Source organism: Podarcis cretensis, assembly GCF_951804945.1.
Source record: "Podarcis cretensis genome assembly, chromosome: 4".
Taxonomy (NCBI): domain Eukaryota; kingdom Metazoa; phylum Chordata; class Lepidosauria; order Squamata; family Lacertidae; genus Podarcis; species Podarcis cretensis.
In genome coordinates this window covers 35,482,264-35,500,370 of record NC_137173.1, presented here as the reverse complement: position 1 = coordinate 35,500,370, position 18,107 = coordinate 35,482,264, and the positions used below count along the sequence as shown (strand labels likewise).

Below are 18,107 nucleotides of genomic sequence, written 5' to 3'. Positions count from 1 at the left end.
CAGACTGCAGGAGGACAGGAAGACTGGAGTGCCTGGAACAGGTGAGGCTGCAGGTCCCTTATTTTGGCTGCTGGTCCCTTATTTTCAAGGCTGCTGGTCCCTTATTTTCAAATCTGTAAGTTGACAGCTATGCAAGCAAGTACAACTTTTACAGCCATTGCACACAGCATATATTCCCTCCAGCCCCCCACCCCCACTCCCTGGAGCCCTGCCTCATGAGTTTCCCTGAGCATGAACAGAAACTCCTGTCTTGGGACTCCTGGCGCCCTTCCCAGGAAAAGGGGAAGGCCACTGGAGGCCTGGGAAACAAAAAGCATTGTTTTCTCAGCCTTTTTGTTATAGCGAAGCTAATGCTAGCTAATGCTTTTCTAGCTACTGAATCCTCAGAGAAAGTAATTTTAAAAGTCTTGAGGCCTGGTTAGGGGGGCGGGGACCACACTGGTTTTTGGGTAACCTAACCTGTCCTATGGCGGGACGCAGGTGGCGCTGTGGGTTAAAGCCTCAGCGCCTAGGGCTGCCGATCGAAAGGTCGGCGGTTCGAATCCCTGCGGCGGGGTGTGCTCCCGCTGCTCGGTCCCAGCGCCTGCCAACCTAGCAGTTCGAAAGCACCTCCGGGTGCAAGTAGATAAATAGGGACCGCTTACCGGCGGGAAGGTAAATGGCGTTTCCGTGTGCGGCTCTGGCTCTGGCTCTGGCTCTGGTCAGAGCAGCGATGTCACGCTGGCCACGTGACCTGGAAGTGTCTCCGGACAGCGCTGGCCCCTGGCCTCTTAAGTGAGATGGGCGCACAACCCCAGAGTCTGTCAAGACTGGCCCGTACGGGCAGGGGTACCTTTACCTTTACCTTTTAACCTGTCCTAACCTGTCCCCTTCAGTATGTAACTGGGGGCCCTTGAAGATCTGCTGGGTGGCTCTCAGGGTTCTGCTTCTTGACTTCAAGTCAGTGCAGTGGAGCCTTCAAAGCCTGTGACAAAGCATATATTATTTTTAATGGCCAGTTATGTAGATCATAGGTATAACTATGTAAAGCAAAGAATGTTTCCATAAATGTACTGATGTTATTTTGTGCAGCCCAGCTTGCGCTGCTTTCATTTTACTTTCACTTTAGGCTTGAGTCAATAATCTTATAAAATAGATACCACTGTCTCTGTTGCCAAAGAAACAGGCTGGTTCTTAAATGTGAAGTGAATACATCACTGTGACTATTAGCGTTTCTTAGGCAACAGAACTAGCAGCTGTTTAAAAATGCATGTAGCTGTGACTTTAAGTAAACTAAAGTAAATGCAACTTCCTTTATTTGGTGCTTGTATTTTATATAGGCACACATTTGTGGAAAATATCTAAGAAGTATCTTGAATGCATTAGCATGTGACTGTTTTCTCTGTGCAGACTTGAATCCGGTGCAGCCATATATAATCTCTCTGAGGCCATGTTTACATTCTGCGTTTGCGATAAAGGCATGATAGCCTCCAGGGAAGCCTCTTTATTGTTCTGTGCAGCGTTCATGTCTGTTCTTTGGTTTATGGTTGGCCAGCGTAGCAGCTGCTGGTTTGTGCAGTTCTAAAGTTTCTTTTTTAAAAAAGACATTTCAACACTGCTAAACAGTCCTGGACTCCAGCTGATTTTCTGAAGTGACCTCTGAAGGAACAAGAAGAGACTGCTCCAATTTCCTGGCATCTCTGAACCCAGTGGAAGACGTTACACAGCTGTGAGGCACTTCTAGCCAGGATTTTGAATTGGCTGGTTCTCTTCTAGTACAGCTATTTCCTTTCTAGGTTGAAGTCCTGATTTCTCTGGCTTCCTTAGGATTATTCTGTATCAGAAAATTTCCAACCTTGGCTTTTGCAGAGTTTTACATTGCCATTCATAATCTTTCAGTGAAGTCATTTAATTTTCATTTGTCACTTCTGAAAACATAAATTAGTGCACTGCAGGTGCCTCTGAAACAAGCCTTGGTAAACTTTTAAGGCATGATTCACTAGGTTCACTTTAAAGAAGGCTTCAGTGGCCAAGCACACAATATAGTAAGCAAAGCTTTCTCAGTGAAGAATATGTAAAAAGATTAGGAGTGGAAAGAACATTTACTTCCATCTCTCTAAAGTAAAATACAATATACATTCTTGGTGAGGGCATCTAAAATGAAAATACAATGTTGGGATTATTACATCCTCCGAAGAATCTTAGTTGAACTCGTGTATCTTATTTAGACTTTAGTTACCTTATTTATCATCATCATTATTATTATATGTATGACAGGCAACCCAAAGTTATCTTGACGAATGTCCTGAAGACGGAAATAGGAAGAAAATACATAAAGACACAGCTTATAACTGATATAACTCATGGTGTCCAGTTGCAGTCAGATCAACAAACCTCACCATCTGTTGACAGTGTAGAGATACGGGAAATATTAAGTCTTCTTCAGCAAAACCTTTTTATATCTAGAAGGTATGTTTTGTTAAGTCTGGCTGTCTCAGACATAATACAGCTTTGCCTACATATTATTAAAATAAATTGCATGCGATTGTATTCGCTGTTACGTTAGCCATTTCTCACTTTTCAATGTATCATTATGAAGCACCCTTGTGACTTCCATTTTGGGATTGTTTAGAATGAGATTAAATATGTCTACATATGTCTCTTGTAAAACTTCAGCTAGTTGCTTTCTAACAGTGGGACTAATTCTAGCTAGGCTATTTGGATTATTCAATAGTGAGTTATTCTCGTAATGCTTAACTTTTGTTTAGCATCATTAACATCTTCAGGAGACATGAATTTCCATTCTTGCCTCTTCCTCCCCCTCAGAAAAGAGTGAGTTGCAGTTTTTCCGCTATTCCCCTTCCCACCCCACCCCTGCACATGCCGAATCTTCTTTGGACTATTTTCTCAGTCCTTCTCTTTGCAATGAAAACATAATTATGTTACCAATAGCAACTTGTCCATTCCTTTGTGAGCCCCTTGGCTTTCCCGTAGGACTTTTTATACTCCTCTCAACCAAACACTGTGTTTTGCATTGAAAATACCCTTTGACATGAAAAATAATTGATTGATAGATAAGGCACATGGAGAGGTAATAGTTTAACTTTACCTATAGTTCAGTGGAGCTATACTGAACATCAAGAAAAAAGCATTCATCCCTGAATTGTCCCTGATTGACTTATATGTCAGTGACATGCAAGATGTAAGAACCTGGCTTGAGCCAAATATTTTAAATAAGCAAGAAACCTAATACTGTAGTGTCTACTTGGTGATTAGCAAAGCTACACTTTTCGCTTCTCTTCATCTGCCACAGATACATTAGAAAGCAGAAGGAATTGAATTTTAATTCAGAAGCCTGCATGCAGGCCATAACATAAGATCCTGTGACATAAAAAAGTAGACAAATTGGAACCATCAACATAATACAATAAAGTTTTAAAAGATCTAGCCTGGATCATCATCATAGGAGGCCAGTGCCTGCCATATTCAGTAGCATGTTCATGGTTTGCACCATTACTCATGCATACAAAGTTGGTTGAAAAATAATTTTGCAATAGTCTTGTACTTTTGAACAGATAGCCATCTCTACATTGGTCTATTTTTGCTGCTCCTTCTCTTCAGTGTCAGCAGATATGATTGGCACATCCAAGAATATCAGCCAGTGGCTTCTGAAACAACGGCAAAAGACCACAGTTAATCAGGGCTTTGTCGTTCATTTTTGTATACGTAGTTTGTCAGCTTATAGCTATTTAAATGGTAAGATCTGCTATAGCTGGTCATTTTTTCTTCTATTGAGAGCGGATTTACAGTTTTTGCATGACATTCAATAAAACAATGCCAAGATGCCAACAGGAGCTTAAAATTATCGGTAACACTTCTTCTGATAGATCTTATCTGAATCTGTCCTTTGGGACCCTTCACTTATTTGCCATCATCTTTTTTTTATTCTCTTTTATTGTAAACCTCTTGATAGTTATGTTTAATAAAACTCGGGATTAAGTAAACAGTTTCAATACAGTAATTCAACCAAACATTCATTTGATGGGTTTCAGAATGCTAATTATTATATGTATGGCAGGCAACCCAAAGTTACCTTGACAGATGTTCTGAGGACGAAAACAGGAAGAAAATACATTCAAAGGCACCTTTTAACTGATCCTAGTCTATCTGATGCTAACAAGTTGCAATCAGATGAACAGACCTCCTCAACCATTGCCAGCCTAGAGTCATGTCAAAAAATAAGCTCTCAAGAAAGCCGTATTTTACCTAAAAGGTACGTCATTCAGCAATTTATTGATTTTTATTTATTTATTTATTTTGGTCCTTAATTTATCACTAAAACTATGATTTGGTTGAAAACAATACATACGGGTAATATACGTAATCGCCGTTGGTCACAATCTGGTCAAAGTTAATTACTTTTAAATGCCATTGATTTCAGCTGGAGAGCTACGCACATGCTTAATTCACTAATTGAAATCAGTAGGATTTTGAATAACTTTGACCCTTTGTTTTTGTGCAAGCTTATGTTTTGTTTTCATTCATAGCCATGATTTGCAATGATTGCCATGGAGGTAACACTACCTGTAGAATAATGCCTTTCATCTCGATTCCTCCAAAAAGACTTTTATGGAGGAAAGCATTTTTTCATAATTTTTAGTCTGCCAACATGGAAATAAATCAGAAGCCAGCGTAATATCCCTACATACTACCTAAAATATAGAGGTTCTTTTTAAAGCATGATGGAAGCTATAGTGTATTTGGAATTCAACTCTTTCCATCATAGCGCTTAATATAAAACTGTAGCTATATGCTGGAGCTGTCATACTAAAGACCTGGAACTCATTTCGTCCCTTTGTGTTAGGCTAGTGCAGAAGTTGTGCATCTGGGCAGCCCACTTCCAACAGTGGTCAACTTCTGGGCAGCCCTCAGACCCCTCTTCCCAACTGATTCCCCCCACCTCTGCTGCCCAGCTGTTTAGCCACAGAGATAGTGTTCAAAATCCCCCAGGCGCTAGGCACCTTTTGGGATTGGCGCGAGTCCAGTTGTGACCAAATGAAGATGTCTTGTTGCCAGGTTTTGCAACTGACATCTCCTCCACCTGGCTGGCAGGCGGCAGCGTTTTCTGCTGCTGCATGCACCCCAGCAACAAAATACACTGCTGCCTGCCTACCAGCCAGCCAATCTGTGATGTCTTGTTGCTGTTTTATTCTGGATTGTTTTACTTGCTATTTTAATGTGTTGTAAACCACTTGGACATTTTTTCTTTAAAATGTAAAGTGGCATAAAATGAAATGAATAATAATATTAATAAGCTGCATTGTAAAAAAAGAAATGGCGATTAGACCATCTGTTGTGGCAACCGTAGCCTAGGTTTCAGGTGCTTATATATCTGAGTTTCTAACAGAGAGGGACTCTCTAGCTATTCCTTGTGCTTATTAGCTGGGCAGCAGAAGGATGTACATGATGGGGTCACTGCAGTCCCATTACATGCCTCCTCACTTTATGTGGGATGCCTTTGAAGTGGCACTGAATTTGGTACAAAATGTGACTGCTAGGATGCTGACTGGAACTGGTAAATTGGAGCACATTACCACAATCATGTTTTATCTAAGCTGGCTATCTATTTTCAACCTTTATTCAAGGTGCTAGCTTTGCCCTTGAAAGTTGTAAAGAGTTTTCTTAAGAGTCCTCTCTCCCCTCCTCCAAAAGAAGATGGCGGCTTATATGGGCCACTTTAAAAGGCCTTTCTTCAGGTTCCTCTTGTCAGATGTGTGATGAGTTTGTACATCAAACGGTCTGCTCTGCAGTAGTGTTCAGAATTTAGGACAACTTTCCTAGGGAGCTTCCATCCCAGGTGACAAAGACTCACTTATTTCAGCAGACTTTTTGTGGGCTACTAGATTTATTTGCAACTACTGCTGCTTCCGATTCTGCTTTGCTTTGCTTAGTTCAATAATGTTACACTAAATGTACGTTTGGTTTTTGTAAGCCATCTTGACTATGGAAGGGTGGGGTACGGCTACTGGAAATCCATAAGTTTATGACATACGGTAGTATGTGACAAGCCGGTGCTATGCAAACGGGCCAGCAGTTATTTTAAGATGGAGGAAAAATATGGTTTACCGTATTTTTCACTCTATAAGACACACTTTTTCCCTCCTAAAAAGTAAGGGGAAATGTGTGTTCATCTTATGGAGCGAATGCAGACTGCGCAGCTATCCCAGAAGCTAGAACAGCGAGAGGGAACGCTGCGCAGCGCTCCCTCTTGCTATTCTAGCTTCTGGCTTGGCCTCGTAAAGCCTCTCCAGGGCTGGGGTAACCTTCATCCCGTTGGCCTGAAGAGGCTTCGTGCGGCTTCCCAGAAGCCAGAACAGCAAGAGGGATCGCTGCACAGTGATCCCTCTCGCTGTTCTGGCTTCTGGGATTCAGAATATTTTTTTTATTGTTTTCCTCCAAAAACTAGGTGCGTCTTATAGAGCGAAAAATACGGTTACTTTGAAGCAGAAACACTTCAACTCAGTATGGGTTGTTTGGCATTTCTTCATTTCTTTTACTAGAAAACAGAAAAGGGGGGCAAACAATAATAAAGGGAACAGACAGTATTTATTATTGCGTCTTCAGAATACAGGCGTACCTCAGTTCGGTTCCAGACCACTGCAATCAAGCAAATGCCACAATAAAGGGAGTCACACCATTTATACTGTTTCCCAGTGCATATAGAAGTTATGTTTACACTGTACTGTGGTCTGTTACGCCAGGGCCCCCTGAAGGGGCAGGAGGGGGAAAACGCAGCTGCAGCCCTAGCCAGCTCCACTTCAGTGGCCAGAAGAGGGGCAGTGGGGGCTTGGCTGCCTGCAGCTGCACCCGCATCCTCGTGAGGAGCAATATCTGCAGAGCACACACAAATGAAGTATGCCTGTATATAGCACTTGGGCTTGAAATATTTGCATGTGATTGCTTGAAATGGGGCACTTCTGGGTATTGCAAACCAACAGATTAAGCTTTATAGGGAGTAAGTACAGTGGTACCTCGGGTTACAGGTGCTTCAGGTTACAGACTCCGCTAACCCAGAAATAGTACCTCGGGTTAAGAACTTTGCTTCAGGATGAGAACAGAAATCGCGCAGCGGCGGTGCAGCGGCAGCGGGAGGCCCCATTAGCTAAAGTGGTGCTTCATGTTAAGAACAGTTTCAGGTTAAGAACGGATCTCCGGAATGAATTAAGTTCTTAACCCGAAGTACCACTGTACAAGTAACCAACTTTTAAAATTACTTTAGCAGTAGTTTTTGCATTTTACACTCTTGCAAAATGTGTGAAGACTGATACTGGAGATGATAGAGGGAAAATGTGGGTCTTTGATACTTGCACTTGGTTTAACTTTCAAAATTCAGTGTGTTTGAGTTGAATCAACACAACAGATTATTTACTATTTCTTTCTTTTATTTCACTGAAAATATCCCAGCAAGTCAGATCCAATAAATATTTTTTTTGGCCACATTTCAAAGTTCTGTTGTTTGTCAATGAGTTCATTTCCTTGGCATGGTTTGGACATAAGACTATGAGAGCCAATGTGGTGTGGTAGGAGACCTGGGTTTAAAATCCCAAGTGGCCACAAAGCTCAGTGGGTGATCTTGGGCCAGTCACTGCCTCTCAGGCTAACCTACTTCACAGGGTTCTTGTGGGCATTAAAGAGGGGCAAGGGGGGAGAACTACATATGCCACCTTGAGCAGCAGAACACTGTATGCTAAAGAACAGAGGTTACAGAAAATACCATCTGTAAAAGGATGGTTAGGAAAGGTGAAGGGTTTTGTTCTAACTGGCCAAACAGACATTTATGGGTACAAGGAAAAATAATAATTTCATACTAACTGGAAGTCTTTTCCAGACTATTGCTAAATAAATACAGTGGTACCTCCTGTTGCGAACGGCATCTGTTCCGGAGGTCCGGCCGCATCCCAAGGAATTCGCAACTGGAGGACTGAGTCTCCGCATCCGCGCGGCACAGTTTAGCACTTCTGCGCATGCATGCAGTGTAGTGAAACCCGGAAAAATGCTTCCGGTTTGCTGCATTCGCATCCCGAAGTTTACGTATCAGAGGGATATGTAAGCGGAGGGAAGTCTCAAAGTACTTTAAAGTATTTATATCACAGGAAAATGCATCATAGAAATATATAGTACCGTATATTTCACTCTATAGGACGCACCCAATCATAAGACGTTTTAGAGGGGGAGAACAAGAAAAAAAATTCTCCCCCTCTCTGCGCAGTGCCCCTTCAGCGAAGCGGCAGGAGAAACGGAGCCCGGCTTTCCCCCGCCAGCCTCAAAGAGCAGGTCGGGGAGCAGTGGAAAGGCAGCACGCAGCCTTCCCACTGCTCCCGAGCTTGTGGGGCTGGCGGTGGGGGGAAGCCTGGCTTTCCCCCACCGCCAGCCCCAAAGAGCAGGTCGGGGAGCCCCAGGGACCACACATTCGCTCCATAAGACGCACAGACATTTCCCCTTAGATTTTAAGAGGAAAATTGTGCTTCTTATAGAGCGAAAAATACGGTATATTAATAGTAAAATTGTTATCCTTGAACAATGTCTGTTGATTTCTGTATGTCTTTTTCTGTGAGCTGTGTCTAACGCTGTGCATGTGGGTCTAAAACTCACACAACAGAATGTCTTCTCTCCCTGCTCACCCTCTGAAGCAGATTGTGAGGGTTTGAGAGGGGCTGTGGAGGAGAAGAGGAGAAAGTTCCATTTTGCAAGCAGAAGTCTGCTGTGCTAGTGGAAAAGCAGGATTGGATTATGTCCAACTAGTTGTTACTGTTAATGGAAATATAATCACAGAAGATGGCGATGGATAGATAGATCTCATTTATATTCCTTTAATTTGCTAAAGCAGTGAAAATATAGTGAGATTGTCTGCCGGCTTCTTTCTGATTGATATGCTAAATCAGTAGCAATTTATTATATCTGTATTTTTTTCCCAAATAAATTTTTATTGTTTTCAACATGTAATTCTTTTTCCAACAATCCTTATTGTCACATTATAATCCCTTTGACTCTGCCAAGTCCTGACTTCCCTCCCTCCCGACCGCTGGTATATACATCATTTATATTTGTATTTTTTAATATGCCTACATGTAACACCCATTACTTGATACATAAGTCTAGTTAACTTGTTTAATAACAGCACAATCTTATACATGGTTTTACCCAGGAGTAAGTTCCATTGTGTGCAGTAGGGCTTACATCCTATTAAGTGCATTTAGGAAGGTAGGATTGCAGCCCCTGTGTATGTAAACATATTTCTGATTACTGTACATATATCAGGGGAAATGGAACATGTTTTCCTCCCTTCTTATAGTACAGAAGGAAGTAGGGACAGAGTGAGCCTAACTTGAAACCATACGTTGTCACAGATATGGCATGACAAAAGGGCTTAGACTAAGATTATTTGTCAGAGATGGACTATGAGTCTTGTTGAGATCTGTTTGAAGGAGCATGAATTGGTTTTATTTTTAGTGACCATTGTGAAGGTTATAAACCAGGTAAGCAGTTGTAGCATTGTGAAATATACCTAAACATTGTTCTTGAAAATAGATGGGTGATTAATGTCTTGGGGTATTTTTTTCCACAGGCATGGGACATCTCAACGAAGGCTGAATGACCAGAAACCATATAAAGATGCAGAAACTCATAGCACTTTTTTGCCTTTAAAAAGATGTGACGTGATTCTAGAAGGTTAGTATTTTAGAAATTATGTAATATATTTTAATATTTGGATATGGCATTTGAACTAATGGGGTTTGTGAGATAAGGTTCTCCTTTGTCCAAACTAAGACATGGTTCTCTATCTCTGAAACGTTATGCAGTACAGTTTATGAAAGTTTTCTTATCTCCACAAAATAGAAATCCAAGCTCTTTGATAATTTCATCCTTGAAATAAGTTTGACAGATTACAGGGCATGAAATGTGTTTTGTGCCTTAATGCAAATTTTGTAAGCATGGTAATTCCATTAAACTTGATGAAACTTATTTCTGTGTAACGAGTTTAGGGTTAGGGTCATGGAAATTCAAGTTTGCCCTAATGTTTAGCACAGTTAACTATTCCTTCATAAATGCAGTTAATGAATGATATAGCATGGATATATTTTTCCTGTATATATGAATGAGTGGTAATTCCAATTTGTTGAATAACTGAATACAGAAGGTGCCAATTATTTCAGATGCTTAGATTCTTCAATAAGGGATAAAAGGGGCTTTTTTAGAGGAACAAGGCAATTTTTAAATATTTCTTACCATGATTGTGAAACATAGAGAACATATATATAAAGAGAGGGAGGAATAGTTTCCAGAGTCAAAATTCAGCTTGGAACATGTGAGGTTGCAAAAAAGTTTGGACTCCAGTCTTATCAAGGCTTAGCAAACACAGTAAGTCTTATCTCTGAGCAACATGCATAGGGTTGCCCTGTTAATATCCCCTTTAATGTAAGGTTTTCTATTTATGTCTAAAGCAGTAAAACAAGCATGCATGGCTAAGAGTATATTCATTTGCTAATTCCTTTATTTTTTTAAAAAAAGACTGCAACATAAAGAATAAAGAAAGAGATTGGCCAGAGAAAACAAGAAAAGATTCCAAGAATTTCTTTCCTGGTTTGAGGGAAGCAACCTTTCAAAACAATGAGAGCAGAAAAAGAAGGAGTGATGTTTTCTCAAATCAATGGAACATATATTCCTCACCAAAATCACCACTACCAAGTGTAAGTAACTTTTGCATCTTTTGGTAGCAGTAAAGATTGAGAAATTGTGCCAGTGGCATATAAGTCATTTTACATTTAATGCATACATACGTCAGTATATAGTCAGCTATAAATCCCTATAGTGTTTGTACCAAACTCTGAAAATAAAAAGGCTCAGATACATAAGCAAGGCGATCTGTTTTCGAGTCTTATGTGAAAAGCTTTGCACTCAAAAATGGGCTGAAAAGGCTTAGAAGAATCTAGATTTTCCTGAGGCCTCTAGACTCATGGCCATGTTGAGATCTAGAGGTTTCTGAGCTTCCCACCTCTGGTGGAGCTCATGTTCCTCCCATAGCAGTCCAGGTTTACTCCATGAGAGTGGCAGGTTTTGCAGGAAGGAGATACTTGATTTTATGAGGAGGAGAACAGCTGGGAGGCCTGTAGCAGTGACTGTCTCCATGGTCTCATTCAAGGCAATCTGAGGTTCAGGAGCTTCCGTGCAACTTTTTCCACTCCTAACCTTAATCAGGTTCTTTCCACTGTTCCTTTGAGTTCACACAGTGGTGGACTTAATTGAAAGCTTATTCGTAAATTTCCACGTGTGAAGAAACTTCACTTTTACTGCCCAGAGTCATCCTGAATTTTTCATTTCATTTTAATTTTGCAGAAAGAACAGAGAACAGAACCAATTCAGTCACCTGGCTGCAGGAGCTCAGGTGAGAATTGCCAGAGTCATACGCACAGCCCTCAGCAGGAAAATATTCCCCAACCATTGGAAACGGACTGTAGTGAAGCATTTGCCAGCAGTAATGAGAACACTGCTGCTCACTGGCCAGGGGGGAAATGGTCCTACTCTTCTCCCAAGAGAAAGCAGCCTTCCTTCACCAGCAAGGATGAGCAGGTTTCCCCACTCCTCAGCTCTGCTCAGAAGAAGAAAGCGAATACAATTCTACCTCCCAAAGAGCCATTGAATAGATCTGAAAGGAATAAAAAGTCGGCTGATTCAGCTGAACCAAGTATGTAACTGTAACTCCCTTTCCTTGTTTCCAGGCACATGGAGTTAGAGCCTTACACCACTTTCATTTTGCTTTAGTTGTGCTTTCTAGTGATGAAGAAGAGGGACACTCAGAGACAGAAGATCCAGAGAGAGACCTGCAGACTGGGAAAAGCCTCAAACCTGAGAAGGAAATGGAACAGGAAGCTGTGTTACCTTTGTCAGAAGGGCAGCTATCACAGGTTGCAGCTGAAGGTGAAACAGAACAGGTAAACAATCAGCTCTATAGGAGCTTTTCCCTCCCTTTATCATGCTAGAAGCCATATCATGTATCACTCCTGAGTGACCTGGTCACCCCCATAGATACCAAAAGGATAGTGCACACCACTTCTAACCAAATTTTCAGTGGAGCTTACTTCTCGAAGCTCTTCTTAGAATTACAGCCTCACAGTGAATTCTATTCCTTTGGTAATAGCTGTATAAATGGCACCACCGTGTGGCAAAAAATGATTACCAGGGATTCAGTACATTATCAGCCTGGTACATTCAGTATGGTACCTTATCATTTGCTTCAAGCAGTAGAAACTTGATTGTTATCATTATCTGTGCATGACACACATAAAAGTGGGGGTATGGAATGTCTACTTTAAAAACTCTTTATTTTTTTTTTTAAAAAAAAACATTCTTAGAAGTTTGAAATTTGGAGGAGTGGGGAGAGGAGACAGCCTCAACATGTGTGTGTTGTTTATTTTATAGGTTTCAGCTGAACCACTTAAACCGTGCTCCTCTGCAGATCATAGCACCTTCGGCGATCAGATGGGTCTTGCCTTAGATATAAATTTTGAAATAATTTATATTGGAAAATATAAAGGAAAAGCAACAGGTTGTGCCAGAGTAAGTTTACTGCTACTGATCCATGGCGATCGGGAGCTTTTCCATAAAGCTCTTGAACTTGCCTTTCTTGAACAACAGCCTCCCCTCATTCTGAGCCAGAAACAGGGGGCAGAGGGCATCAGAATAATTTTTTGAATATAGCACTGGCGTCTGCTGTCCAAAGGAAAAAAGTGAAAAGATTCCACTGAGCTTCCAATAGCAGCCCCTAATGTGTGCCTAAGCAGCTTTTTGGCTCATGAGCATCGTCTCTGGCCAGCATCCAGTCTGCAATTGCAAGTATATATATCCTGCTGAGATGTAGTGAGATGTAGACATGCTTAAAAAAAAAGGCGCAAAACTGCAGCCTAAGTGTTATAGATTAGCTTGCTTCATTGTATGTTAATGCAATCTTATTTTGAAAGTCCCTCTGTTTAAAAAAGGGCTTGTGGCACCAAGTGGGGGATGCTGCTATTTACCTTAAAAATAAGCTACTATCTTAATAATAAGTTTATTAAATGTTCACCTTTTGAGTAGAACATACTGTGAGGTGAATGCACTTAAGGTTGCCAGGCAAGTGTTAATTTTAGATTCAAAATTTGCAACATAAAGTTTGGTCAAAACACTCACTTATTCATTTTCCTCTGATTTAATTTCTAATGTATTAGCAGAAGGTGTTTCTAAACAGTACTGTTGAAAATACTTTTTCTCTCTCTGTTTTCTTTTCAAGTTTACCGTCAGCTACATTCAGATCCCATTTGAAGGTAAGGCTCTACGATATTTTATTGCAGTTTGGTCAGCCATTTATATAAATAACAGTTATGTTTAGAAGATTGAAGTAAGCTATGTTTTTACAGCGTTGCATGTCACGGTTCCCTCTTATTTAGACCAGGAGTGAGGACAAGAGCTCGGAATATGAGGAAAGGGGAGTGAGACTGTAAAGCACAGCCTTCTTGATAATGCCCCCGGCCACCAATTAACCCCCAACTGACATGGTGGGAGTCCCAGGGGCTGCCCCTTCCCAGCCTGTGGACGATGAACAGGGTTCAGAGGCACAATAAGCTGAGACAGAGTGGGAGAGTTCAGAGGAGGAGGCTCGCCCAGTGATCTCTCTTGAGAGAGATGGTGCTTCAAGAGAAGATTGGAGTCTTGTCCCCCTGGAAGAGGTTCCTGGCTTCAGTTCAGGAATTCCTACAGACATAGGGATTCTTGCAAGTAGTTAAGCTTTCTCTGTCTCTGCTTAACAGCTAGGCAGGCCAGCAGAGGAACTTGCTGGAACGACTTCACGGCTCCCATGCAGTCTTGCAACTTAGTGAAAATCTTGGACTCCTGAACTTTGACCCTTCCTGTTGGCCTCTATTGTTGCTGTTTCTTTGCCTTGCAGAAACACCTGGGCTAGATTCTGCTCTTTGCTGACCACTGAATTTGTACTGTTAGACTGCTGTAATAAATGTTCACTTTATTAATAACAAGTAAACACACCAGTGGTTTAGTCTTGGGCAGGAGCCAGGTCATTGCCTATTGCTAAAAATAATAATAAAGTCTAATACCCCCTCAACTTTTTCAGAAGTGTCTAATATTTACATGTATTGGGGCAGGATGGCAATTTTTAATACAATTCACAATTCCGGCAAAAAGAGTAGTAGAGTACCCCAGGTTCAGTCTCTGGCATCTCCAGTTTTAAAAAGATGATAGCAAACAACTGTAAAAACTCTGCCTTAAAGACCCTTGTAAACTGCTTCCAGTCAGAACAGACAATACTGAATTAAATGGACAAAGAAATTGACTTGGTATAAGTCATGTCTCCCTTCAATTTCACATAATAGGTTGTTTTGGAAAGAAGTGTTGACTGCTAGAGATAATGAGTCAAGCTTAGGATATCTGATATACCAGAAGCGTGACAAGTTTTGAATGAATGACTGTTCACATTTTTCAGAAATGATTTCATGTTCTTGAGAATCATGATTTTGCATCTTGCTTAGTGATTATTTCCTTGAAAAACGGTAATGTGAAGCAATGGTTGCTGGTGCAAGTCAATCCTGTATATCATCTTGTGTATTTCAAATTCTGTTCCCTGCAGTGGCTCATAAGAAGATTGAACTGTCAGTGGATTCTGTGCACTTAAGAAAGTTCGGGCTGTGGATGAATAAAGATTCTTCAACTTCAAGGAACTGCAATACCTTTTTTCTTTGGCTGTCATCAGATTATGTGGAGCAGATTGAAAAACAAATTGGAACACTTATATTAAACAAGCAAGGTAGTTGGGAAATAATTAAATAATTTGATTCATACCCAGAAATGGATGGAGAGAGCTGGAGAGTCCTTGTGGCTCGCGAGCCCGAAGAGGACGTTGGTGAGAGCGGAGAAGGGACTGGAGGCGCAGTGGGGCTTTGTTCGGCTGCTCAGGCTCCCCGTCTAATAGCTGATGTGCATGGTGACGCAGCAGCCACTGCCATTGCTTCTTCTTGCAGCCTCCAACTGGTCCCAGAGCTTCTATTCCAGTTGTGGATATTTTTGGTACAGTATTTTTTAATTGGATCGGAGAGCCGCAGAGAGGATATATAAATGGCGCTTAGGGTAGCACTGTGGGTTAAACCACAGAGCCTAGGACTTGGTGATCAGAAGGTCGGCGGTTCGAATCCCTGCGATGGGGTGAGCTCCTGTTGTTCAGTCCCTGCTCCTGCCAACCTAGCAGTTCGAAATCATGTCAAAGTGCAAGTAGATAAATAGGTACCGCTCCAGCGGGAAGGTAAACAGCATTTCTGTGTGCTGCTCTGGTTCGCTAGAAGCAGCTTAGTCATGCTGGCCACATGACCCGGAAGCTGTACGCCGGCTCCCTCGGCCAGTAAAGCAAGATGAGCACAGCAACCCCAGAGTCGGTCACGACTGGACCTAATGGTCAGGGGTCCCTTTACTTTACCTTTTACTAGGGGGTGCTTTTCCCTTAACACTTGCGGAGCACCGGAACGTAACCCCCAAATAAGTGGGGAGTCACCTGTAGGCAGCTTCCAGTGTGAACCAGGTCCTCCAATGGGAGCAAAGAGTCATGCTGAAGTGCATATCCACGACCTTGACACCCCTACTCCCACTTCCCGTCTGTGTAAGCTACAGTGTTGGGAGAGCAACCCCATCATCATCACCACCACCGAGCCCAAGTTCAGTAGGTGGCAACTGATGGCAACCAGCTGTAATCCCTATTCGTGGATGGCCTCCTAGCAGTAACCCTTGTGCATCAGGCGGATATCTTTTTATGCTCTCAGAACTTCTTAAGTGTCACTTGGTTGCTCTTCTTTTTCACCTGCAATGCTTTTATGTCCTGTTTGCTTCTGCTACTTGTATATTTTCAGTTTTTTACTTTTGGTTCTGTTCTTAATTTTTGTTGTTGTTTCCCACACTGAGAGCAGTATTAAACAGATGAATAAGCAAAGAAAGAAAATATTTTAAATCTACTGTTTCAGTGGAAGATAACAGTTTACAGAGACATCGCAATATGTTGTTGTTGTCATGTTTGCACTTCTGTTTGTAAGCTGCTTTGATCAACTCATTTTTGTGAAGAGGGAAAGTGGGCACACCTTTAAATTAATTAGATTTTGTCTCATAGACTTGTTTTGTATTATTTCTGCTCTGCCTTCTGCCTAAGCTACTGACTGAATTGCATAGATAATAATTGCAGCTCCATAGCGCTTCCTGTAAGTCGCTGCTAACACATTGCTTTTTCATTTCTCACAGCTAAGAGTGTTGAGTTTATTTTTATTAAGCTGCCTCAGCTGCTCACAGAAGATGATCAGGTCATACTGAAAAAGATAATTGTGGAAGTGAGCAAGAAGAATGCCTCTCCAGACCTCTGTGACTACTTACTGTGGGAGGACGCTGTTGAGTTTCTTAAAGAAATCCCACGTGAGGAAAACGCCTTCCTTGATCAGTGCTATGAAGCATCCCAGCAGCACTTACAGAAGGACAGCACTTCAGTTCTGATGGAACCACCCCCTCGGGTAAATCAGTTATTCTCAAATGAATTATTTGGAGTTACCAGAGCTGGGAAGGAAAACAACAGTTTCCTCGAGGGAACACTGTGCATTTAAAGCTCAGAACCTTTACCATTTATTTTAACACTTTCCAGAGGTGTAGCTGTGTTAAGTCTTCTGCAGCAGAAACAACAGAATCTTACGGCACCTTGAAAGACGGAGAATGGAATCCAGAGATGCTTGAGAAGACTTCATCATCCTCTCCTCCCCACTGCAGCCTCATCATGTCCCCCCCCCCACCCACAAATGACAGAATTGTAGAGTTGGAAGGGACACTCAGGATCATCTAGTCCAGCGGTTCTCAACCTGTGGGTCCCCAGATGTTGTTGGACTACAACTCCCATCACCCCTAGGTAGCAAGGCCAGAGCTCAGGGATGATGGGAGTTGTAGTCCAACAACATCTGGGGACCCACAGGTTGAGAACTGCTGATTCTAGAACAACACTGCAGTGCAGGAGTCCAGGCCCATACAGAGCTCATCTGAGGCCCTGGGAAGGAGCCTTGTTAAAGTATAAACCCAAACAAAAAAGCAGTCGGTCCCTGGTGGAGCCCCCCCGCCCCGCCCCGCCCAGCTGGCTGATCCCTCAGAGGCCCGGGGCAAGTGTACCTGACTGCCGCCCCTCGCCCTCTGCACAGGTCTGCAGGAATCTCCATTAGACCATATAGGATTGTCATATATTATCACATATTATGAAGAAGAAGAAGAGTTTGGATTTGATATCCCGCTTTATCACTACCCTAAGGAGCCTCAAAGCGGCTTACATTCTCCTTTCCCTTCCTGCCCCACAACAAACACTCTGTGAGGTGAGTGGGGCTGAGAGACTTCAGAGAAGTGTGACTGGCCCAAGGTCACCCAGCAGCTGCATGTGGAGGAGCGGAGACGTGAACCCAGTTCACCAGATTACGAGACTACCGCTCTTAACCACTACACCACACTGGCTTCCTTTATGAAGCCTTTACTATTGCTATAAGGCCTTTAACCCTCCCCTGCCTTCTGTACCTAGGCACCCATATATCTTCAGAGCACCAGTTCAGAGCTCTTACTATGATCAGACACATTAATCAGTTTAGAGTCAGGGGTGTTGCCATCCAGCGTACCTTGTACATTCTTCCGTAATTGCACTGTTTTGATGATGTTCCCTTGACTTGCCACCGGTGAGACAAAACAACAGACCTGACTGTGTTACCTCCCTATAGATTTACTTCTAGGCAGAATCTACCAAACTTTCTCATTAGCTATTCCTTAGAGCTGCAGGTGCTTCATTGCATCCCTCGTCTTTCCTCTACCCCCCCCCCGCTCATTTGCCCTTGCCCTCCCCTCCATTTGCTCTGCCATTTGCCCAGCCCTATTCTCTCAAGCATTCGCACACCAACTCACTTCCTTCTCTCCTATAGTGCCAGGCTGCTTTTCCTCTCACCAACTCAGACGCTTGCTTGGACAGCTTCTTTCATTCACTCCCTTACTCTTGTTAGTCCTTCCTGGATGGTCTCTCCCTCCCTTGCCTGCCCAGG

The 18,107-nt window shown here is 42.4% G+C and overlaps 1 protein-coding gene across 6 annotated transcripts in view; it reads left to right on the top strand.

Annotated features, from left to right (window-relative positions):
• The window catches only part of SENP7 (SUMO specific peptidase 7), a 39,946-nt gene that overhangs the window by 12,397 nt on the left and 9,442 nt on the right, over positions 1–18,107 (top strand). For 4 of the 6 annotated variants that reach the window (XR_013838431.1, XM_079974347.1, XM_079974348.1 and 1 more), the window contains 10 exons: positions 2,257–2,448; positions 4,058–4,252; positions 9,605–9,708; positions 10,549–10,727; positions 11,374–11,722; positions 11,800–11,969; positions 12,457–12,594; positions 13,301–13,334; positions 14,651–14,827; positions 16,300–16,562. Coding sequence is in view for 5 of the 6 variants with exons in the window: in XM_079974347.1 (XP_079830473.1) it covers positions 2,257–2,448; positions 4,058–4,252; positions 9,605–9,708; positions 10,549–10,727; positions 11,374–11,722; positions 11,800–11,969; positions 12,457–12,594; positions 13,301–13,334; positions 14,651–14,827; positions 16,300–16,562 (1,801 nt within the window). In the remaining variant the exon portion in view is untranslated. The remainder of the gene's footprint in view (positions 1–2,256; positions 2,449–4,057; positions 4,253–9,604; positions 9,709–10,548; positions 10,728–11,373; positions 11,723–11,799; positions 11,970–12,456; positions 12,595–13,300; positions 13,335–14,650; positions 14,828–16,299; positions 16,563–18,107) is intronic. The other 2 variants (XM_079974349.1, XM_079974351.1) reach the window with 2 other exon arrangements.